At 48.8% G+C, this 24131-nt stretch overlaps 1 protein-coding gene across 2 annotated transcripts; it reads left to right on the top strand.

The window, feature by feature from the left end:
* Positions 1 to 8331: 8331 nt before the first annotated feature.
* Positions 8332 to 23828, top strand: MRPS18A (mitochondrial ribosomal protein S18A). 2 transcript variants are annotated; one of them, XM_010979529.3, is made up of 6 exons: positions 8332 to 8462; positions 15119 to 15150; positions 17630 to 17737; positions 20092 to 20215; positions 20445 to 20514; positions 23404 to 23828. In XM_010979529.3, the coding sequence occupies exons 1-6, from the start codon at positions 8351 to 8353 to the stop codon at positions 23546 to 23548; spliced, it is 591 nt and encodes a 196-aa protein (XP_010977831.1). In that variant the 5' UTR covers positions 8332 to 8350; the 3' UTR covers positions 23549 to 23828. The 2 variants fall into 2 exon arrangements, with proteins under 2 accessions (XP_010977831.1, XP_064332600.1); XM_064476530.1 differs by lacking the exon at positions 23404 to 23828 and adding an exon at positions 21283 to 23397.
* The last annotated feature ends 303 nt before the right edge of the window (positions 23829 to 24131 follow it).

The raw sequence follows: 24131 nt of genomic DNA, 5'->3' as shown, positions 1-24131 counted from the left end.
TCTCAACAGGCGACCATGAGTAGGACCACAGGAATATTCAGGTAACTGGGACTATCTGACCAACCATAAAGAATTTTTCCAGCCCCCCCCTCCTCCCAGCCAAAGAGAGCAAATACAATCCCTTTATTTCTAGACGTCAGGTCACTTGATTGACTAGGACTCTGTCTCTAACTTGCTGTGTCACTTTGGGCAAGTCGCTTGCCCTCTCTGGAGCTGGGAGGTCATTCCAGAAAGAGGAACCCCCTCTGTCTGCCCCTTCTCACCTCCCAGGACTGCTGTGAGAACAAGGGAGGAGTCCACCAGTCAGAGACCCTTAGATCTGGGAGCCTGGAGGACTGCGGAAGCTGGCATGCACAGGCCTGCAGGGGCTGGGGCAGCTGGGGGTGTGGAATGGCCCCCACAGAGATTCCAGGATCCACCTGACCTGGAAGCTGGGAGCTAGATGCCCCCCTAAAAGCATCCCACCCATCCCCTGGCCTCCACTCAAGCCCCATGCAGTTTCTCAGAGAGGAGGGTAGTAGGGACATAGGTCCCTCTGAAAGGTCAAATGGGCTAGAAAGCAGAAAGCAAACAAGGCCTTCTCCCTCTCCCTGTATTTGCTGTGCCTTCTGAGACCCACAGGACTGAGCAGAGAGGTGGCTCCACTTCCTCTCCTGGGTTCTCACACCCCAAGGCCTGGTAGCTTGTGTTGATAAATACAACCAAAAATCTTCTCAGGGGTCAAAAGGAAACTGTGAGCAAAGGGGAAAGGTGACATTTTTCCAAGCATGACAGATCTCTCTCTCTCTCTTCCTCACACACACACACACACACGTGTACACATGAGCTGTGCATAGAGCACATACCACACGGTCATGAGACCCGTGTCACTGATAAAATCTAGTTTACATTCTTTTATTGTTAATACCCTTAACTTTAATCAATTCACCCAGAAACTGTCAGATCCAAAGTTCACCCAGAGGCTTCCACAAGCCAGGAAGGACAGCACTAAGGGCGTGCTGGCACAGCCCTTTCCTGACCCTACAGTCTTCTCACTGCTCACAGCACCTTCCAACCTCCACCCACCCACGTCCACCCAAAGGCAGGCTTCCTGAGGGGCCTGCAGTGGCTTCTGTAGGGACAGCAGAGCCAGCATGAAGGAAAAGAGGAGGAAGCTTAGCTTCCCTGGCTCCCAGTCTCTCCCCTAATCCTGGCCCCAGGTCGGAGGTGCAAAGGATGTACTTCAGCTCTAAAGTGATGGACCCATCAAGTCAGAGATGACCTCAGAGACTCACACCCAACCTTTCACTCTTCAGATGAGGTCACCGGAGTCCAGAGCAGCCCAAGGACATGCCCCAGGTCACACGGCCAGGATTGTCCCGGCGTCAGAGCTCCCTAGAGGAAGCTGGGACATCTCACTGAGACCCCACTGCAGCCTGACCCTCCCTCTGCCTGATCCTCCTTCCCCTTTAGCAGACCCCAATCCTAAGAGCACTGCCTAGAACATTCACTGTGTGCTAACCTCTGCCCCCGAGTCCACTTCTCAGGAACTAAATCTGTGGCATACTCCGAATACAGGGTGTGAGTTTCCACTGTACTGAGAATGGAAACTTGCACCTTACTTAGGGAAATAAACTTACCCAAAGGAAGACAAAAAATAAACAGCTCCATGGGGCACATGGAAGATGAAGAGGACATGGCCCTTGTCCCTGGCAGAAGTGGGAAGGGAAAGCAAATCCACCAGCTGACAGTCAAGCTATTAAATGAAGGCTCTGCAAGAGCAAGATGGCAACTGGCAGAGATGCCTGTAAAGTCCTGCGTTGGGGTCAGTCTGCCAGAGGAGCAGATCAGAGTGTGAGCACTTTGACACCACGGCATCCACACGAGGATGAGTGTGAGGTTAGTGTACAACAAGTCCACTGGGCCAGGCACATTCTCTCTCAATCTGGGGACCTTAAAAGATGTAAGGTGTTGATATGGGGGTGCTAAGAGCCTAGTTATATCCTGTACTGGTTTGGACCAAAACAGTGTGTTTTGGGTGCCAGTGTTATCTTCCAATAATTTCAATGCCATAGTGTAGAAGAGAGTCAGAGGGCACAGCAAGGACCAGCAGGCGTAAGTCACAGAGGGGCAGATGTGGGCTGTCCAAGAATGGAGCAGGCCATCTTGCAAAGCACTGTGTTGCCATCAGTGGGAAATATCCCCTAAAAGAGCCTCGTGGATTAGGGTCATGGTGCAGGCTGCTAACTCCTTTGACATCCATTCTCTCCTTTTTCCTTAGTGGTAACAGCATTTCTTCTTCTTTTTTTTTTAAAATTAAAGTACAATCAGTTACATGTCAATTTCTGGTGTACAGCACAATGTCCCAGTCATGCATATACATACACATATTTATTTTCATATTCTTTTTCATTAAAAGTTATTTCAAGATATTGAACATAGTTCCCTGTGCTATACAGAAGAAACTTTTTAAAATCTATTTTTATACATAGTGGCTAACATTTGTAAATCTCAAACTCCCAAATTTATCTCTTTCCACCCCTTTTCCCCAGTAACCATAAGATTGTTTACTACATCTGCGAGTCTGTTTCTGTTTTGTAGATGAGTTTATAGTGTCCTTTTTTTTCTTTTTTCTTTTTTTTTTAGATTCCACATATGAATGATATCATAAGGTATTTTTCTTTCTCCTTCTGGCTTACTTCAGTTAGAATGACGATCTTTAGGTCCATCCATGTTGCTGCAAATGGCATTATTTCTTTTTTCTGGCTGAGTAGTATTCCATTGCATAAATATAATTAGTAGTAACAGCATTTCTGATTCTTAGCTGTACACGTGGCTGCCCAAAATTAAGACACTTCCTCGAAGCTCTTACTGCTAGTTATAGCTATATAACTCAGTCCTGGAAATATATGGGATATAAGCTAAAGTACATACAACTTCCAGAAGGTAGTTTTCAAGGATGGCAGGTTAGGCCATTCTTTCTTTCTCCTTTCTGCTCCCTAGATTATATGGGCAGAATGGCTGGAGCTCAAGCCATCAGGTGGCAGAGCAACATGCTAGAAGGAGCCTGGGTTTCAGAGTCCTTTGTCATCTTATTTAAGTTACTGCTATTTGGAGTTTTCTGTCATGTGTAGATGACTCAACTCCTAATTAACCCAGTGGTGACCATTTTTCTGTCCAGCACTTTCCCTTTTTCTTGAAACAGTACTTCCCTTCCTTGGGGGAAACTCCTCTTCTTTCTGCCTTTCCTGCAGCCTTTCCATATAGTTCACGGGGGCCTGCCAACCTTAGTGTCTCAGTCCCTGCCTCAAGGCTGGGAACTGCTGGCAGTCTCAGCCTCGTGAGGAGACAGCAAATGAATTAAGCCAAAGTGCAGAGGGAGACAGAGACAAGAGGAGGAGGGGAAGAGCCTGATGGTGGTCGAGATTCTGGCCCCAGGTGTCCCGAGGCCCCACTGAACCCTGCCCATCCTGGGTTGGTTCTAAGAGGTAGCAAATGTCCTTTCCAAACTGGATGACTGTCACAACCAGAGAGTCCTGGCTAGTGTGGAAAAGCATGTCATCAAGACTAGCAGTAGAGTGGCAGGAAGGAAAGAGAGTGTGCGATGGAGGAACTCCTGACAAAGGAGGCAACAGGTGGGCCAGGCCTGGAAAGAAGAAGGGCTCTGACTAGGAGATGAGGGAGGGCACCTATGAAGAGGAACACGGGGGAGTGGAGAAGGGAAGGAAAATGAGCACGGGTGGGTTTTGAGAGTCTGGAAGAGTAGGAAGGGCTGGGGAGGCACATCACTGAAGCCCCCTTCTGTCAAGCTGCAGAGTTGGGACTTTATTCCCTTCAGTCAGCAGTTTTCAGACTGTAGTCTTCCAGGAGTTCCTTAAAAATGCAAATTCAGATGCCAGCTGTGGGCAATGAGATGCCATGGAGCAGGGAGATAATTGGGATGTTTAGGAAAATCAGACAGAGACAACAGAGGAGATTGGAGATGGGGAAACTGAAGCATTGGAAGGTAATGGAAATTTAAATGCTAAGAAGAGGGGGAAATCATGAGGTAACTTTGACATTTATGAAACTTATGAAAACTTTGGAAATTGGATGAGGGCTGGGGGGCAAGTCAACCCATTTCTCTGATGGCGTTTATCAGGAAGGCGGTGGTAGCCTTACTTAGACACAGTGTGCATTTAAGCTCCTTCAGAAGAACCCAACAGCAATTTCTATGAGCAGTCAGAGACAGAGGCTGGGGCTCAAAGGAGCACTGCTCTGGATTTTGGACTTGTCAGGCTCAAGGTGAAAGGCCAAGATCTCTGAATAAGAGCAGCGTGGGGAGGAGGAACCTGAAGCCTGAACTCCATCACGCTGGGTTACAAGGATGGGAGTAGTCATAGAACCACAATTCTAGGACCAGACCAGACTCCTCACAGACAGAGAAACTGAGGCCCAGAGAGCATGAGCATCCGACTTCAGGTTGCCAGCTGGTTAAAGCAGAGCCCAACTTTCAGTCTGCAGCTCCTTCCTTTTGCATTTGTAGATGTCCCCATGTGTGTGCAGGGGACAGCATCTCCCTGGGTGATGTTTTGTACCCATTAGCAAAAATGTTCCAATAATTCAAAGTGTTACAAAAGATTAAAAACTTCTTATGCAGGAACTGAATTCAGGCACCAGGAGAAAGAAATCTGATGAGCTTCTCAGCCTGACAGGGACATGAGGGCCTTTTCTGAAAGGGCACCTAGCCCTTTGCAGGAATGCCCAGCTCCAGCCAGGGCTTGCTTGGTTTGGGAAGAAACTGAGATGAGCAGGTCTCACTGGGCCCAACCACTGGCTGAAGCTGGAGTGAGGCTAATGCCAGCCAAGCGCTGGGGGTCTGGACAAGTGATGGTGCACTCACCTGGAGAGGCTTCTGGCCTGTGCTTGGGGAGGGTACACACCAGCACTGAAGGCTTTCTCTCCTCTGGCAGTTTTGTTTGGGGCTTCCTTCCTCTGGCCTCACTTTCCTGAGAGGTTCTGGGGTTCTCACCAATTCCACTTCTCTTTTGTATTTCCCTCACTTATCTGTAATCAGGGAGCAGCACGCCCTAGTGATCCAGCATGAAAATGAAGCAGTTTTGCTTTACAATCAATCTGTTATATGGTCCATTTTGGTTTTATGCACTTTTGCTGAATATGTGTTTTATTTCACTTAAAAAAAATTTTTTTTAAGGGAAGAGAGGCGTGAGGGGAGAGAAAGCAAATAAATCCCTGGGCAATCACCCAGTTTACAAAATATTACTTTGTAAGAGCTTGCACCCCTGGAGAGTGTTCCCCTGATGCATGTAATAATTTGTTTATGAAAGGCACATAGTAGCTGCTCAACTGATACTTGCTGGCAAAATGAATCAAGGAAGGAATAAGGGAAATAAGATGAGTAACTTGGACAGAGGAAAAGAAACAATGCTGAAAATTTGATGGAAAACTTTGAATGAGTGAGGACTCTGGACACACCCCGATTGTTTCCAGGGCCATTGCGTCAAACAGGGCACACCTGTAGGTAGAGAGGCCACCACTGAGCAGTGGTTCTTTGTCCAAGGTCTCTTCACCCACCCCCACCCAAACCTGTTTGGAGGCAGTAGCCCAAACAAGCAGGGATCTGTCCTTTTCTAAAGGTCGTGGGAAACTGAGGTGAGAGCAGCCAGGAGAGCCCAAAGCCAGCAACCCTGGCTGTCCCACAGTCCCAATGGAGATGCTGTCCCTTCCCTCATCTGCACAAAGCCAGTCAAGGAGGAGGGGCAGTGGCTGCAAAGGAAACCAGACCCTTGCCGGGAGACACCAAGCCTGAGCTCCTGGCCTGGGCAGGGCAAGCCATGTGTTGTTATAGTTTGAGTCGACCAGCTGGGAATCAGCAGGGGGTTTGTAAAGAAATCACATTAATTAGGAGAAAGCAAACAGGACCAGCAATCTCTCTGCCAGCCCTTTCTCCTGGTTTCTCTCACAGCCCCTCCCTCCCTCATCCCAAATCCATCAGCTCTCACCACCGTCCAGGCCTGTTCCCTGCCTCTGCTCACTCACAGCGAACATCTGTGTGGCTCTTGGCTCTGACCCGCTCTTCCTGGGCGAGGTGGGAGGAAGGCTGGAAGAGCACATTTATCCACAGCTGGGACCAGAACTTCCTCAGCCCCGCAGCCATAGACAGGCTGACCCACCCATGGCTTCCTAACTCTTGCTTTTGCTCTGACCTGAGCCGGCTGTCCTGTTGGCTGCAGCAAGTCACTTAGATGGATCATTTCTGCTGTGAGTTTAAGTTTTTCTTGGCAAACTGAACACTTCTGGGTTCATCTGTTATGAATATTTCCTTCAACATCTTCATTCGGACAGTTTACTTGGGACTTGAGTCATCTCCAGATTGAAGATAGAGGGTCCAGGACAAGGGGTGGAGGCAAGAAGGAAGATTTTTTTGAGGAAATGGGGTGGGAGCAAGGGGACTAGGCTCCTGGGAAGAGGAGGTGGATGGAAGATTGTGTCAGGATCAGGAGTAGTTCATCAGCCTCCCTTCTCTCACACGTGTGCAAACAGGGTCATTACTGTTCTACAAGTTCCAGGATTGCTACTGCAGCTGGAAATAGTTCTTGCTGTGCATGAGAGTGACTCTGCCAACAGCCTCAGAAACTGTGGCTCTTGAAAAGAGCCTCTCCTTTGGGTGGCAACTACCATCTTGCAGCCCCTAAAGAAAAGCCCTCACTTCCTTTAATCCCACAGCACAGATGTACTTTAAAACAGTAACAATAACAACCCTACAACATACCAACTGGGGACAGGGTATATAAGGTTACTCACTAATGAAATAGAAGATGCTATTTTTGGAGTAGGGAGACAGGTCTTAGGAAATATGTTTGAATTAAAAGCAACCTAAATGCCTAGCCATTGGGGATTGGTTGAGTAAGTTATGGCACTTCTAGACAGTAAAATAGTATACAGCATTTAAAATGGTGCTAAGAGATCAAACAGAGATTCCAGAAATAGATCCATACCAGATAAAATGCAATAGGTTGAAGTATGATATTTTTAATAAATGATGCTGGGTCAGTTAAATATCACTATGGGGGAAAAGTGAATCTTAATCCCAATCTCAGACCACATAATAAAACAATTCTAGTTCAGTTATATGTGCAAGTTAAACAATAAAACTTTCAGAAAAAATATAGAACATCTTCATGCCCTTGACAAGGAAAAAAATTTAAATAAGAAACCAAAAATGCCAACCATAAAGGAAAGAAACCTGATAAATTACATCATGTTAAAATTTAAAACACTGCATATCAAAAAATAGACAGTTGACCCTTGAACAACATGGGTTTGAATTGCATTGGTCTATTCACACACAGATTTTTTTTTCAATAATAATTACTACAGTGCTACTCAATCCTTGCTTGGTTGAATCCATGGATGTGGAACCATGAATATAAAGGAATCTCAGATATGGGGGAACCCCATACACAAAGAGTAGACTATAAATTATATTCAGATTCTCAACTGTGTAGAGGATCAGTGCCCTAATCCCCACGTTATTCAAGGGTCAACCGTACTACAGAAGAATGAAAAGGCAGCCCGCAGAGGGGGAGATGACATTTCCAGAAACAGATTCAAAAAAAGTCAAGTATCCAGAATATATAAAGAACTTCTACAAATTAATAAGAAAGGCAACCCAATATAAAATGGGCCAAAGACTTGAACAGACGTTTTACAAAAGAAGATATCTAAATGACTTATAAACACACGAAATATGACTCATTCTCATTAGGCATCAGAGAAATGTAAATTAAATACACGAGATCCCACTACATACTCAACAGAATGGCCAAGATGAAAAGAAAAATAAGCTTACCAGTGACACAGAGCAGGCAGAGGAAATAGCTGTGCAAAGGCCCTGGGGCCAAAGGGAAGCTCTTTGATAAGGGAATGAAAGACATGGGACAGGGCCATTAATTCTATCTCGGGTCAGCAGGATACCTGATGTTCCAGAACCATTGTTCCTAACTATTTCAACCTCTCTGGTACAGACCTAGACCCAAGCTCAGTAAGTTGAAAAATCCACATCTGACTTGCAGAGAAAAAAAAAAGTTTTAAAGAAATAAGGTCAGTGCATGTGATTTTACCGAAGCAGCCTGCCAGGGAACGAAAGAGACCTTGGTGACTTCTAAGACTGGCAGACAGTAGCTAAGGACCTCCCCTAGTCCCTCGGAATAAAGCATTTAGCTGACAGCCAGAGAGGTGAGGGAAACGTGCACGACATGACTAACGGAGCTAGAAGCCCGCAAGACGCACACTTCCTTCCCGCCACTGCGGCTGCGCGCGCGCCGTTCCGGAAGCGGAAGTGCGCAAAAGGTCAGCGTTGGCTTTCAAGATGGCGGCCCTCAATATGTTGGTGTCCGGCTGTGGAAGGCTGCTCCGAGGGCTCCTGGGAGGCCCGGCCGCGATCAACTGGGCTCGGCCTCCAGCTCGCGGGTTCAGGGAAGGTGAGTCCTGGGTCCCGGTGCCTCCCTGGGTTTAAGGGGAGCAGCGAAAGTTGCTTGCTTCAGTCCCCTTGCGCCCCTCCCTCCCTTTCCTTTGCGAGATTCTGGAATGTCGGAGATGCTGGATCTCCCGGGGGTGCTTGAAATTCCCTTCCAGAACCCAGTTCTGTTATCTTGATCTCCCATGCATCGTGAGTGTCCTCATGGGGGTGGTGGAAATCGGAGAGAAAGGCTGCTTAGTTAACAGGGCAGAAGAGAAACCTGTCCCAGAGTTCAGAAAAGTTTTTGATTAGGATCTGTATGTTAATTCTGCCTTCCATATTCGCCGAACCGCTGCCTCCTTCGTTAAAGAATCCCTGGGCCATGAGGGAAGGACATCTGGATACCTTCCCCAGAACCTCCCTGCCCAGTTTCTCATCTGAAAATGCTTTAATCAAATGGCAGCTTTTTCTGCCCGGGCCGCTAGTCTCCCTGAGAGGTGGAAGCTAAGACAGAAAGTCCTTTAAACAGCTGCAACAGAGGCATATGTTGGATGGTGGTTTCTCTTTTCATTAATCTTAAGTCTGTAAAGACGGCCTGATTCTAGTATTGAACTGAGAGCTTACTTATGGCCAAGTGCTGTACTTCAAGCTGTCAGGGGATTTTGGAGAAAAAGAAATACAGCCTTTTTCCTGAGAAGTTAGGTTCTAATAAGATGATATGTATACACTCCAATAAATGCAAGTTAAGTATTAGATATTTACACGAGGAAGTGCAGGGACATTTGGTTACTGGAAACAGCAAATCCAATTGGAAGTTTTCATGAGGGGGATGTGTCTTCAAGAGGCTCATAAAAAAATGGAATCTGGTGGAGAGTGAAAAGGTGTTTCAGGACATAGCCTTCCTTTGCGCACTGCTGGAAGCAGGAAAGGATGAGTGATGTCCAAAAAAAGTGAAGTGGGTTTTTTTGTTTGTTTGTTTTTTCCTAAGATTCTGGCATCATATTCACCAGAGATCCTTTAACTAAAGCTGAGATGTATCCAGAGGAAAATAGTTATCATTGTTGTCAGAGAGAGCAGAAAAGTCCAAAAAGGAGAGCTTAATGAAGAGAGCATTGGATTTATCTTAGAAGAGGTCTCTTTTTTAGCTTTCAAACAGAAATTTAAATAGAATGACAGGCAAGGAACCCAGTTTGGAGAAATCAAAGAGATAGTTCATGAAGAAATGGAAATGGGTATGTTTGAAGAATTTAGCTATGAAGGGAAGATGGGACGTTTGCTAGAAAGAACAGTGGCTAGAAGGACAACAAACCACATACTGCCTGGTTAACATTACATAAACTAATCTATTGATGAAGACAGACACCAAGGAGACATGCTGACGATAGAAAGGACAAGTCTTCCTCGCCATGAGTATTTGGGTTGGTAACTTCTCTTTGTTACTTACTGTCAGACATAAAAGCTAAAAAATTGAATTGATGTGATCTTACATGAAGGCATTACCATATACTGTTTTTCTTGAGAAGCACCTATCTCCAAAGCCTTTAAATGAAAACACTTTCTCTTGATACTTCTATCCATTATGTGTAAGGCATAAAGTGTTACACATATAACTAATTTTGACTGGTCCTAACTGGTATATTTGACACACAAATAATATTGTACACATAGAATTTAAAGTTTTGGGGAGGAAGCTGTGTATCTTGCTGAAAATATTCAAGCATTCTCTAAGGACATAAAATTAATTGGTTGTAAATGTAACAGTTTATTTCTTAACTCAGTTCTGTCTCATTGACCTAGTTCTGTATGCTGGTTACTACACTGCTTTATTATTGTAGCTTTGAGGTAAGTCTTGCAATCAGGAAGTGTACATCCTCCACCTTTGTTCTTCTTTCTCAAGATTATTTTGGCTCTTCTGAGTCCCTTACATTTTTGTATGAATTTTAGAATCAACATGTTAATTTCAATAAAAAGGCCAGCTGAGCTTTTGATAGGGGTTGCATTCTGTAAATCAGTTTGAGGAATATTGCCATTTCAGTATTAAATCTTCTGCTGCATGAAAAAGAGAATCAAGCATTCTACTTTTCAAAGTATCAGATACTTAATTGCAGTCAGAGTTCATGGGCAAGCAGCATCACCACTACTGCCTACAGAAACTCTCAGTCTGAAGCAGTGGTTCTCAATTAGGGGCAATTTTATTTCTCAGGGAACCTTTGGCAATGTCCAGAGACAGTTTTTGTTGTCACAGCTGGTGCTCCTGGCATCTGGTGGGTAGAGGCCAGAGAAGCTGCTAAACATCTTGCAATGCACAGGAGAGTCCTGCAACAAAGAACCACCTAGCCCGAAATATCGATCCTGCCACTGTTGAGAAAGTGTGGTCTAAAGTTTGACAGAGGGACACATAAAACCAAAAAAGATGATTATGGGAGAAGCAAGACTTAAGGAAGACAAAAGTGGAAATTGTGGTTTACTAAGTGCCTGCTGCAAGCACTGTGCTAGGTTTTCCACGTACAGTTATTCAATCTTCTCAACAGTCCTTAAAGGTGGATATTATTGGCATTTTTACAAATGAGGAAACCTGGTCCAGGGATGTTCCTTGAAAGCTCTCATCAGTTAACTTGCTGAAGACCATTTAGTGCTTTCATGATTGATGCTGCCAGACTTAGCAAAGATTGTGTTATATACCTGATTCCTGCTTTATCACTCTTAGAGCCCTTGTGAGGGCAATACATTTAAAACAAGAAAAATGGGAGGAGGTTTAGTATGCATGAGGTCCTAGGTTCAATCTCCAGTGCCTCCCTAAATAAATAAACAAACCTTATTAGCCCCCCCAAAAAAGGGGGGGGACAAGAGAAATAAGCACATATGACTATCTGAATTAACAGTAATGATCTATCAGACCCTCAGAACAGAGTGTTGAAATGGATCAAGGCTGAAGAGAATTTTCCTCATCTTTTCCAGTTAGTTAAGGGAGCTTTCTGGAGGACCTAGCATTTTAGACAAAGATGTGCCTGGCAGGATGGGCAGCCTTCTAAAAGCTTTGAGAGAGTAGTGAGCAAGTTGGGGGCTTTAAAGGATTCAGGAGACATAGTTCAGAGTAACATGCTAGTGGAAAGATATTTTTCTGCAGCAGTAAGACTGCTCGTTTGAAGGATAGTGTGGACGGACATTCCCTCAGGGATCCAAGGGAAAGGGAGGGGGTAGGTGATGAGAGGATCAGAAATTAAAGATGAACCGAAGGGAGCAGCGCTTGGGCAAGGAAGGAGTTTGAGAAAAGTAGTCACCAGGCAGAAGTGCAACCGCACTTCCCAGACATGTGCTCCACTCCCTGACCCTACGTAGGACTGTTGGACCTTTTAGCCACCTTACCATTTGGTTACTCCATCCCTTCCTGCTCTGGTTGGGGCTTGGTTTGCTTAGATCCTTTCCAAGAAGGACCTTAGTCTCTGGGCACTTCCTGCAGCAGTGCCCTCTACTCATCATCCCTCTTTCCTCATTTCCTCCTTTACTAAACAGCTGGGTCTTTATCCTGCTGCAGTTGCCTGTGTCTGTGTTTACGTGGCCATCAAGGCTTTTTGCGTTCACTGCAATCTCACTGCAATGCTGTTTGCTCTAGACTGTTACAACTCAGTTATCTTGGACTCCATCCTAGGCGAGTATTTACTGAAGTACTCAAAAGACCTCTTTACGAGGCATGTATTTTATTAGAGTGAAGTTCCCACGCTTGGTTTCGGTCCCTTTTCTCCTCCAAGGCAAAGACTGTGTCTCCTATTCTGCTGGAGCTCTCCACAGCGGGTGGAGCTGGGCTGTACACTCCACAGGTGTAGGGGTGCCAATGTGTCGCCTCACGTGGCACAGATTATTTGATGCGTATGAGAAGTGCCTGGCTTAGAAGATTTTGGCCCTTAATCCTAGTTTAGAAGTCTGCTTCATCTCTTTCATTGGTTTTCTTGATACAGCCATATCTCAGAACACAAGGGTTATTCCATCTTTTTCTAAACAAGTTTTCTTGTTAGTGACTAACAGTTTTCTGTTGGTCTAGCTTATTTTAGCCACCCCCACTTCTCTTGAATGGAGAGGAGGCCAGGGACAAAATGGGTCTCAGGTTTTGTTTGATTTTGACATGTTTTTGTATGCACACTGAAAATCAATACTATTTTGATTCCTATCTCCTGCTGGCAGAGGCTTGAAATCTTCTAGGGCCTCTTTGGGCTCCAGCCGGGCCCTCTGCCCCTGCGCTGAGACACCGCCCTGATCAATCTCAGTCCCTTAGGAGTTCTCAGGTCATTCCTTCTGGTTTGACAAATTGTCTCTAGTAGATAAGCATCTGCCTATTGTTTTACCCACTGGCTTGTTGTAAGATGATTCACTGGCTCAGAGCTGCTCTGTGGGGAGCTCATGAACAGTGGAGCTTGCCACAGGCTTTGATCTCTCTTCCAGGGGCCAGTGGGATGACTTCAGGGTTTGGTTCTTTGCCTGGAGTGATGTGTGTTTTGCTAGACTTGTTTACCTCATGGTTCAGACCCAAGTGCCTCCACAGAGAGGGGAAGCACATGTTTATCTGCTTCGTTTCAGGGCACTGTTCTCGTGCCGACCAGAGAGGTACCAGAACGGGTCTCTCCTTTTGTTTCTTATCAGGATTCTTAAAACTCGCCCCCCTACCTGTTGGTGCTCAGATTGGGTCGCCTTCTGTCCCTCTTCCAACTTGGTTTTTGCAAATTTGCAAAGTTTCTGGGGTGCCTGGCAGCCCTGCCAGTCTGGGGCTGGGCCCTCCTTCTGCCCCCACCACGTTTGTAGGCTGACACATTGCAGTGACTGTCCCCCTGCAGTTGTGCTGGCCTCCAGACTGAGTACCAGGATGAATCTCACCCACATTGCGTTTAGCTGGTCTCTGTTCTGAACAAGTAGAGCCGCGTGTGGGGTGACACATTTTCTCTTCCAGGGAGAAACCTAGTTTGTCTTTGAATTGATTAGTAACTATAGTGTTCTCTGGAGAAAGCCTCGGGGCCTTTCTCGCCTTTGTTACTCCTTTGTGTCTGGAGTTGAATGTTGAGGGGCTCTCAGGTTGGTTGTTTGCAGTAATGAGTCTTTATGAATGGCCGTGCCCAGAAAACAAACGGGGGACGATTCCAGGCAGTCTGTGTCCAATTAGGTGTCGGTCACAGAGCTCAGTGATCACAGATGCTGCCATGGGCCTCTGGGTGGGTTAGATTGCCCACTTTTTTTCTTAGACATTCTCTTTCCCTCTTTTTGTTGTTTATTTTTTATTGCAAAAGCAGTACATGTTTATTTTAGAAACTTTAGGAAACTGCCTACTGCCCCTACTGAGGGAAAACTGGTATTACCATTTAGGTACGGAGCTGGGGGGGTCTGGGAGCCTCCTATAACCCGTGTCTAATGGTGTGTATGCTTACGGACATGTTTCCAGGGCGGGATCCATAACTTTCATTAGATTCTCAAAGTTAACCTTAGGCTCTTCCTAATCTGTAGTACTTTCCTTGGCTAGAGCTGAGTAGAACTAATTGTGGTAGCCAAGCTGCTTTTAAAATACGATTTTTGTATTTGGGGAGATGGTTTGCATCCTAGATATGTGCCCTCATGTTTCATTACAGTAATTAGCAGTCAGAAGGGGACCGGGACAAGTGTTTTGCTCCCCATGTGCTTACGAGCATCTATTGAGCATCTGTGGTTTGCCAGTAGTGGCACTAACACCTATGGCTTGTCTCTTTCTAAAGAAACTGGGAGACCAAGGGAGAATCTCCAAGAACTTTCGATTTGATTATTTGCCGTATGTGGGATATTAGCTTGTTATTCCTTTGGGTATTGTTGAAGTTCTCGTTCTGCATCCTGTTTAAGTAAGAGGAAATATGTACAGCCTGACATGTGTGTGACTTAACTGCCTTGCCCTTGGGTTCTCTTCTGACTGCCTCAGACCTGAATAGGCAGAGAACCAAGGGAGCCCGAGTATGGAATTGCAGTACTTCCCTTGAAATTCTGCCTGGACCCAGTATCTGCAGGTCCGTCACTCCTACCTCTTCCATCATCCCTCTCCAGTGTGGATGACAAAGTGCAACCCTGCAAGGAGAGGAGAGGACTTAACTCACACAGTTGCCCTCACACAGCTTTAACACAAGGCTCTCAGGATGTTTTAGGTGTGAACTTTTCTCACTGCTTATCCACGTAGGGCCCCCGGAGCAGTGGTAGTTCAGTACTGTATCTTAGGTTGCAAACTTGTCAAGGTCAGGAATTGTGTTTGTCTGGTTCTTGTCATGAAAAAGCACATGCAGTGGGTACATCTGAAAGTCTTTTAGGTGTGTCTGCCTTGTCCCCCGCCCCCCAACTCTTAGGCCATTACTGCTAGACACAATAGGGCAGGATCCTGCCAAGTCCCTTGGAGAGAACCAGGGCGAATCTCAGCTTAGAAGGGCAGAAATAGTGTGGAGACCCTTAATCCCAGAAAGAAGATAGGACTTGGGCCTCTGAGTTTGCCCCACCCACCTCAAGGGCACAGAGCCTTGATACTTCGAGGTGACCCTGCATACTTCCTCTTCCAGGTGGGGACTGTGGGAGAGGGCAGACAGAAGGCTCTGATTCTCTGCATGTGCAGAGTTTGAGCCACTATCTGAAACTCCCTGTTCCTTATTAAATGGCTGGCCTAATTTTTCCCCTTTATCTCTGTAGTGGTGGAGATCCAAGAAGAGAAGACGACTATAGTAAGTACTGTCAAGTTGGCTACTTCTAACCTTTTTAACTCTTGGAACTGCCTGGCGCTCCTCTGAGGGAGTTGGGGGGGAGGCCCCAGCTGGACTACTGGCTTAAGGATCTTGTTCCCTCTGTGACCATAAATCCCACAGTCTATTATTTTTCAGCCTGTGTGCCGGAGTGTGGTTAATCAGGACTGAAACATCTGTTATTTGATTAAAGTCGCCTTTGGCGTGACAAGGGCTCACAGAGGTATTTACTGATACGTTCTTTGGTGGGTGATAGGTCAGTTTTCTGAAGGGGAAACTAAGGAATGGCAGGACTAGAGAGAGTAAGCTGACCCTGGGCCAGGAACCTGGATCTTAGTGTCTTTCCTTTCTGCCTAGAATGACTAAGCTACTCCTTAAGTGTTACGTTAAAAGGTGACACTTTCTGGGCCCTAGACTCATAGCTGGCACCCTGGCTTGTCTATTGGTGAGAAAGCTAGGCCGATTCTTCACCCACCCACTCTCCCCTTTCACTCACTGGACCCACCTCACCTCCCTTCCTCAGGGAGTCATGGGGCCTAGATTATCCTATAATCCCTGAAAGACAACGTTGTTTTCACATGGTCTTCCACGCCTCCAAGAAATCCTCAACCACTCCACAGAGCTCTCAGAAGCCACTGTAGCTTCCATGTCAACCAGGGATTTAACCCTTCTGGCAGCTGGCCAAGCTCGGTCCTCCCCAAGGCCGTCTTATCCCCAGGACAGATCCATATGGTTCCCTCTTTGGGTCTTCCCCAGAACATTCCCTCAGCCTTTGCAGTGCTTAGCCTCAAAACAGTTTTTTCTAATAACTCAATAAAAAAATGTTAAAAATAACAATAAATAATAAATAAAAAACAGTTCTTTCTAGGGTTCCCCCATTCCCTTAGGGCACCTTTTCTGGTTTCCTTGTTCAAAGTTGACACAAGCATTCACCCTGTAAACTCCATGCTGGTGGAGAGAAACACACTCCCTTGAGGGTGAAGAGTGTTTTTCCTGTGGGGTGTGAATCTGCCATCTGTGGAGTGAACACAGAGGCATGTGGCTCCATGTGAGCCTTTGGGGGCAGAAGGCCAGCCAAGCCCAGAGAGGCGCTGCCATGGCTGACTTTAGGTATTGCTCACTTTCCAAGGTCTCACTTTCTTCATCAGTAAAATAAGATCATGATGCCGTCCTCACTAGGTTGTGGGGTCAAATGAGATAGTACACGTGGACCATTATTAGCACAGAGCCAGGCATATAGCGGGAGTCAATAAACGTTAGCTCCTCTCACCCCGGGCCCACCCTGACCCCCTCCCAAGGCCTTCCGTGCCCCTGCACATTTTCCCTAGCACACGTCTCCATTTCTGGCATAGCTGTGGTGGCCTTGACAGAAAGGTAGTAGCAGCGCCCTGCACAGTCAAGTCTTGCTTCCAGCCCCCTTTGCCTTTTGTCAGTTCTCCGCCAGGAGACAGTGTTACTTCCCCCCAAAGCCTCTCAGACCTGCACCAACCTCACTCATAATCCGTGGCCTCAATCAGCAAGGCTTTTTAAACTCCCCCTCTTGCAATTGGAGCCGACTCCCAGATCATTGGTTTATTGCACTTAATAATTCCAAGGCTGTGTCACAGGATACAGCAGCCTTGGCGGAGGTCATTTCACACGTGGCCTCAGTGGGGTCTGAAAGGTGGCATCCAAAATGATAAGAGGAGGAGGGCAGGGAAATGTGTCCTCCCCTCTGTGTTTTTGGAAAGAGAGGAGAAGGGGGGTATGCACAGATGTCTCTTTGTATAGGCATAGACCAGGGCTTCTTGGCACCATACTGTTGGTGTTTTGGACTGGCTGATTCTCTGGTGTGGGGTCTGTCTTGTACATTGGAGGATGATCGGCAGCTTCCCTGCTAGAGGCCAGTAGCACCCCATCCCTCCAAGATGACGATCAGAAATGTCTCGGACATTGTCCAGTGTCCCTGGGAGGGAAAATCATGCCTGGCAGAGAACCTCTGGTATAGACTCACCTCTGTCAGATAAAGCTGGAAACTGCAGTTTCCTCTGAGGAGGATATGTGGAATGGGAGGGAGACTTCCTTTGGACTCCACATCCCTGCACAGTGTGAAACTTTTTACCATGTGCATTTATTACTTTTCCCCAAAGCCGGGAGAGGGAAGTATAATGTTTTGGGGTTTTTGTCTTTTCTGAGGAAGGAAAGGTAGCTTTCAGCTAATGCAGCAAACTACTCCCTCTTGCCACCAGCATTAAATTAAGTTCAGTTTCTACTACGTTTGCAGGCCACCAAACCCCATCTCTGTGGCCACCCCAAGGCCCATTGTGCAGCAGCTGCAGAACTGCCACCATGGTTCAGGTGGAGAGACCCATTCGCTACTCCCATGAGCCCCCCAGAGATGGAGTCTCACTTGGGGGGTTGCTTAAGGATCAGGGCTCCCCACAGCCCTCTCCGTCACTGGCTCTGTTTCTCTGCCTCCTAGATCGAAGGCCGTATCACAGGGACCCACCAGGAAAGTCCAAATCCCCCCAACCCCTCCGGCCAGTGCCCCATCTGCCGCTGGAACCTGAAGCACAAGTATGGCCACGAGGTGAGTCTGGGCACAGACACACGTCTGCATGGCGCGGAGATCGTGTTCCCCAGTTGGCTTAAGCAGCATCTCACAGAGCCACTGAGACAGACGCATTTGGTCCAGCAGCTCTCAACCCCGGCTGCAGATGAGAATCACAGGGGAGCTTCAAAAACTACTCGGGCCCACCCCCAGCATCAGTTTGGTTGGTCTGGTGTGGAGCCGGGCCATCATTTTTTTTTTAAACTCTGCAGGTGATTCTCATGTGCAGCCAGGGTAGAAAGCCCCTGACTTAGTTCACGGTCTGGTTGCATGTGATTGGGACCACCAGGAGGATGGAATCAGGGTCTAGGTTGGCTTTCCTCTTTTTAGAATGAGCGCATGTCTGCAGGGTCCTCACTGTGATCCGGGGACACATCACTGTCTTTCCACGTGGAGCTACGAAGTCCCCTGTTTGCTCTAGCTCCTCTAGAGTTGTCGCACGGAGAGATGAGAGTGAGTAACAGTAGGTGAGCTGCATGGAGTGCGTGCTCTGGAAGTACCTACCTGTCATAATTCACTTAGTTTTCACAATAGCCCTATGAAGTAGGTGCTGATTTCATACTTGGTTTACAGATGAGGAAATTTGAGGCATGGCAAAGTTAATGAACTTGCCTCAGATCACCCAGCTAGTAAGTATCAGAGCTAGGATACAAACTCTGGGGATACAAAACCCAGGTAGGGCCTATGATCTCAACTCCCACTCTACATTGTCTGGACATGGGGCAGGCCTGGGGGAAAGGACACAGCCCTGCAGAAATCCATACTTGTCCTTCATAGTTCTATTGGTGACATTAAGCTCCCTATTTTTAGATTTCAGGTGATTCAGGCTCTGGGCCAGTTTGACCTGCAAGTTGTCCCTGTGCCCCTCTATGGAATGGGATGACTAAGGGCAGAGATCCTGGTCAGGTGGTGAGAGCAGGAGAGGCCACATGCCCATGGGATCTGAACAGAATGACCCAACTAATCTCCTGGGCAGTGAGCCTTGGCTTCAGGCCACCCGTGGGTGGGGGTGGGGGTGGGGTTCTTTCACCCTGCACAGCCCTTCTGCTGATGGCTGCCTGAGTAACAGGGAACTTGCAGGCCATGGGACAGTGCTCTCAACTTCTTGTGACATGGAAGTTAGTGGGGTCATGGCCGTACTTAGAATCCCAGTTGCAGACGGCAAGGTGAACCCACACCTGCCTGACCGCCATGGGGCATTCTTCCTACCAGCAGTTTCCAGGAAATGGACTTGGCTCTGTTTATCCAGCAAAAGAAATCCAATCCCCTCCAAGGTAAAGGCTGAAGAAGTTGTTTTCTTTTACCCCTTTCTGCTCCGGACACCGCTAGCCTGAGCTGCACAAAGCTGTCATCTTGCTTGGCAGCCTGCAGTGGGGGTGGTGAGGCTGTGAGCCAGTGTATTAGCCCTGGATAATCCAATCCAAGTTCTTTTCATCAGATTGTGAAGATTACAGGGGTGGGAATTGGGGGCCTGGGTCCCCTGGGAACTGTCCAGTGATTAAAACAAATCTGTGGTTATACAGTGAGGCGCCTGCCAGGGCAGAGTCAATTTGTGGACCAAGACTGTGGAGACCAGTGTGCCAGGCCCCTCGGGGGTGGGTGGGGTAGGAGACTTTATTTAACCCCCTCAGCCATCCTGTGAGAGTTGGGAGGGGAAGTGGTCTCTCTTGATTCTGGCTCTGTTTAGCCTTATTTCCTTGATTTGTCCAAAGGCATCTGATGGCTCAAAGGAAGCCCAAGAATCCATTCACATCTGGTCACAGGGTCACATTAGAAGATATGGGATTTAACTTATCAACCCTGGGCCCTTCCTCCTCAGCTTTTATCCTGCCTTGGGCTTCAGAGGGACCAGCAGAAGGGGGAGGGGCTCCCTGTGGGTCTTCTGGCCCATGGTGCATATGTAGGCTTTGGGGGCGGGAGTGGTACAGGTTTTCCCTCTTGTGTGGAAATATAGGACGTACTCCCGCCCTCACTCAAGGAGAACAGACCTTTCGTCACCAGGAAAGATACTGTCAGTGCAGGAAAGCTTGTTAACACTTCCCGAGGAGTTCCTGTTCTCTAATCTTATCTATCAAAAGACTGTCTCATGGAGAACCTGAGAGCTCTCAGGGTTGGTAATGGGGTCAGAAAATCTTGCTAAATTGGGACTGAACTTCTATTAGAGTGGAGGTAGCAGGCCTGCGTGCAAAGCTCTTCGTGGGGGTGTGGGGGCATGGGCTCAGGTTGCATTCCCCAGGGAGGCCTCAGCCTCCCCTGGAGGTCACTTGGCCCTGGCTCCCCAGCAGCATGCGCCCATCCGAATGACCCTCATCTCTTTTTTCTGATTCCACTAGGATGTTCTGCTGCTCAGTCAGTTCATCCGGCCACATGGGGGCATGCTGCCCCGAAGGGTCACAGGCCTGTGCCTTGAAGAGCACCGCAAGATTGAGGAGTGTGTGAAGATGGCCCACCGAGCAGGTAGAAGGCCCCTCAGGACTAAGAGGAGCAGAGGGCTGTGGGCACCTTTCCCACCCTCCAGCTGCCATATGTCCCAGCCCCTTCCGGAAGAGAAATGGGTATCCAGAGGCTTCATTATACTCATCCCCCAGTGCCAAGCTCCACCCCCTGGGGCTTTCCCTCCACCCCCGGGAGAGCTGCAGAGGGAGTTGCAGAGACCATCCCCTTAAATGCTCTTCCCTCCACTCAGGTCTGCTCCCAAATCACAGGCCTAAGCTTCCTGAAGGATTCATTCCAAAGAGCAGACCCCGACTCAACAGGTAAGCAAACCTGGGCGTCAGCACCCTCAGCGTTCTGCAGGCCCTCAGCCCTCGCTAGGGAAGCCATTGTCCCATAGCTCAAGAAAGCCAGAGCGCTCCACCCCCTTTCAGCCTAAGCACCCGCCCCGCCAGTCCCACCACTGCTGCAGTTGATACTGTGCTCGCTTCTCTTACCCTCCCCTGTCGGCCTCAGCCTCTCTCCTCATCCCTCCCCAGTGGGGCACTTAGCACAGGGGCAAGGAGGGTAAGGAGGTCTGCTGGTTGGGCATTAGAATGTGCTAATCCTCTGTTTATGACATCATACCGGGTTGCTATGGGAATGTCAGAGCACTTCTACAAACTTTCAGTAATAGCACTGGGGTTATTAAAGGGCAAAATGAAGCCTTCGAAATAGAAATGGGAGGGCAACTGCATATAGCTGTGCAAATCGTACACTGCAAAACTTGAGGGCAGCATCGGTGTAGACTAGATTGTGAATGGTGCTCCCTAGAGTTGTGCAGTTAACAACCTGCACAGCTACACATGGCATCTGATGAGGTCCTGAGGTTTTATAGAGGAGGAGGGAAAGGCCTCTAGATCCCAGAATCAATCAGTCTCCCTTTTAGCCTAAGCAGGGTGGCCCCCTCAGGTGTAAGCACAGAGTCCTGTCTAACAGTCAGGCAGCCGTCTCTGACATTACCACACTCACATACTCCTAGGCCTACAATACCCTCTTGTTGAGAATAAATCCAGGACATGAAATTTCTTCTTATTCTTCCCTGTTAACAGCCCCTCCCTCCTTCAGCCTGTCCAGCTGCCACTGGAACTGCTCTCTCTGGTTAAAGCAAAGCAAGACACCCTACCCCAACGAACCTCCTAGGCTGATCCCCAGCAGAACCCAGGCATGGAGGATGGGAGACCAGGGAGATACCAGCCATGGATTACTGGGCTGGGGGTACAGGACCAGAGCTGGGTCTTCACTGATGCCTTTCCAGCACCCTGGCCCCATGCCCACCTCCACCTGCACCTCCCACATTGCTAGCTGGGCCATCTGCCAGCAGCCCTGGGGGAATGGGACATATTAACCTCTTCCTATCTTTCCCAAATGTGCTTTAGGACAACCCCCACCCCAACTTGTTAAGAGACAGCAGAAACCTAAGGACACAATCATCCTGCCCTCGGGCCTTTGAAGCAGAGCCAGGCTCCCTCCCATATATCCGGTGTCCTTTAACGTGACACAGGATTGATGACGTGTGGGGGCTCTTGGGTTGCAAAAGGCCACCCTGGGGAGGAGAGGGAATCCTGGCTACGAGGGAGGTTGATTCCTTACAAAGGACTTTATGATTCCATCCAGAGGTCCTTGAGCTGCCATGTACTGGCCCAGGCTCTGCTCGGCCCTGGGAGCCACACTTCCTCCTTCCCCCACCCCTTCAGGAGAGGTAGGAGGGGAGAGCTCGTTTAGGAAGGAGCCTCGGTCCTTCTTAGAGCTGGAGTGTTCCCTGGGAGCTGACTGGAGGCCCCTGGCCCCCTCCCCTGCCAGTTGGCTGCTCCATGGGGCACAGGCATCAGGCCCAGGGCTAACTGAAGCCCAGCTTCCCTGGGGTCTCTCCAGGGCAGCAGGGGAAGAACAGCTTTAGGGCAGCAGCTCTGGAGAATCTGGTCAACCTCAGGATCTTCTGACGTCTTCAAACCCAATGAGCACTTCTTTTGGGGAGCCTGCTCCCACACCCCACCTCTTCACCCACCCCCTCTGAAGACTGGAGAAGTCAGTGTGGGGCCTGCTAGGTGTTCCCCTCCCTTTACCCTTACTCTCCTGCTGTCCCAGCACCACCAGCCATAGGAGAAGCCATCCCTGGGGCTGGCCCACTGCACGAGTGCCTCCCTGCTATGGTGTTGACAGCCACAGTGGACATGGGGAAGCCCTCTCCTGCCGGCCCACCTCACACTTGGCATGTAGGCCAGCACCCCCCCCCCCCAGTTTTTTACTTCGTCTCAGAGCTGAGAGCAGAAGACCAAGGTCCAGGGGAGCTCAGTTGAAATGTATAAATCTGCAGTCATTTTTTCACTCTTATCTAAAATTTTTCAGCTGTGGCTATTAATTTTAAAACCTCTCAATTGAGGGTCTCTTAGGGCAGCTGGGTTGAGCCCCGACCTAGTGTGGAGGCAGGGGAGGATCCTGGTCTTTTCTGTGGCTGAGCTTTCAGGACGAAGGGTGGGCCTCTTTGGACAGAATCCAGGTCTCATTCTGGATGGAGTAAACCCCAGTCCCAGCCGGCATGAGCCACTTTTCCAGGAACTATCGGCCCTGCCATCCCCAAAGGAGGCCAGAGGCCTGTGGGCGGTAGCCATCTTTCCCCACCCCCTCCCACTTCCAAGAACCTTCCTGGCCTAGGTCTGCACCCATGGGCCCTTACCCTTGGCTCTCATCATGGGTTGGGTGACAGGCAGGGGTCCTCCACCAGGGTTGTCCCTTGAAGGCTGGGGTGGTGTTGGAGTGAGCCAAGTGGGGAAGAGGGAAGGATTCCTCCAGGCCCTTACATCAGGCTCTCCTCCTCCCAAGACTGAGGCCAAATAGGGATGATCTGCTCTCTGAGCAGCCTCTTCCTCCACTTCCTCCTCCCCCAGCAGATACACACAAACACTGACAACTCATAAAGATCAAGGGAGCGCGTGGCCTTGGGCTGCCTGACCCTGGCCACACACACTTACGGCAGCAAGAGCCCAGCCCATCTGTTTACAGCACACTCGGTAGTTGCTCCCAGGAAAAGCCCCTTCTCCTCAAGAAAGAAGAACTGGTGAAAGGGTTTGATTGGCCAACCGTGGCTTGGGCCTGAGGAGGCCATGCCCACAGTCCCAGCTGCAGCATGGGCCACCAGCCCTCACAGCCACCTCCTGGCCCTCCCTCCACAGGTACCTGACCCGCTGGTCTCCCCGCTCCGTCAAGCCCATCTACAACAAAGGCCACCGCTGGAACAGGGTGCGCATGGCTGTGGGGTCCCCCCTCCTGAAGGACAATATCTCCTACTCGGGCAGGCCTTTGGTGCTGTATCACTGACTGAGAGCAGGGCCTCCCGAGAGCCTGGCCCAAGCTTGTCCTGCACTTCCGCCCCGTCCCACCAGGCGTTCCGGCTCCTCCAAAGTGGATGGCACAACGGTCAGCAGGACCATCTTCAGTGTCCTGGGCCTGCCCAGCCACAGTGCTGGGAGCTGGGGGCAGGTGGGCAGGGAGTCAGGTTCCTGGGCAGCTGCTGTGGTCTCATAACTGGCCTGGGCTTCGCTCAGTGCCAGGGGACAGGAGTTTTGCCTAGAATATTATAAACCAGGCTCGTACTCGCCCACTGGGTGTGTGCTCACTGCTTGGATAGGCGGGGGGCTTGGCCCATTCCTGGCCAATTGCTGAGCATTGAGTCACTGACCTCTTGTGATGGGCCACGTGGAAGCAGTGGAGTTCACAGGCCTAACAGGTTCCCTTCCTCTCTATTGACAACTGTTAGCTCTTCAGCCTGGAGGGCTACTAGGAGGAGGTGAGTTGGGCTGTCGGGCCCATGCACAGCTCTCTGAGTCCAAGAAGTTGCCTTTCTCAAAGGGTTCCTGGCTGTCACCTTCTCCCCCAGACATTTCCTCCCCCCATTCTCTCG

This window comes from Camelus dromedarius, chromosome 19, assembly GCF_036321535.1.
Source record: "Camelus dromedarius isolate mCamDro1 chromosome 19, mCamDro1.pat, whole genome shotgun sequence".
NCBI lineage: Eukaryota > Metazoa > Chordata > Mammalia > Artiodactyla > Camelidae > Camelus > Camelus dromedarius.
The sequence above is the reverse complement of the archived record's forward strand: the minus strand, read 5'-3'. Positions and strand labels throughout refer to the sequence as shown.

Bases quoted from the DNA above. Each gene is read 5' to 3' on its own strand.
- MRPS18A (XM_010979529.3), top strand. From the start codon at position 8,351: ATGGCGGCCCTCAATATGTTGGTGTCCGGCTGTGGAAGGCTGCTCCGA. The intron at 15,151-17,629 runs GTAAGTACTGTC...TCTGCCTCCTAG, and splicing joins AAGAAGAGAAGACGACTATA to ATCGAAGGCCGTATCACAGG. The intron at 20,216-20,444 runs GTAGAAGGCCCC...CCCTCCACTCAG, and splicing joins GAAGATGGCCCACCGAGCAG to GTCTGCTCCCAAATCACAGG.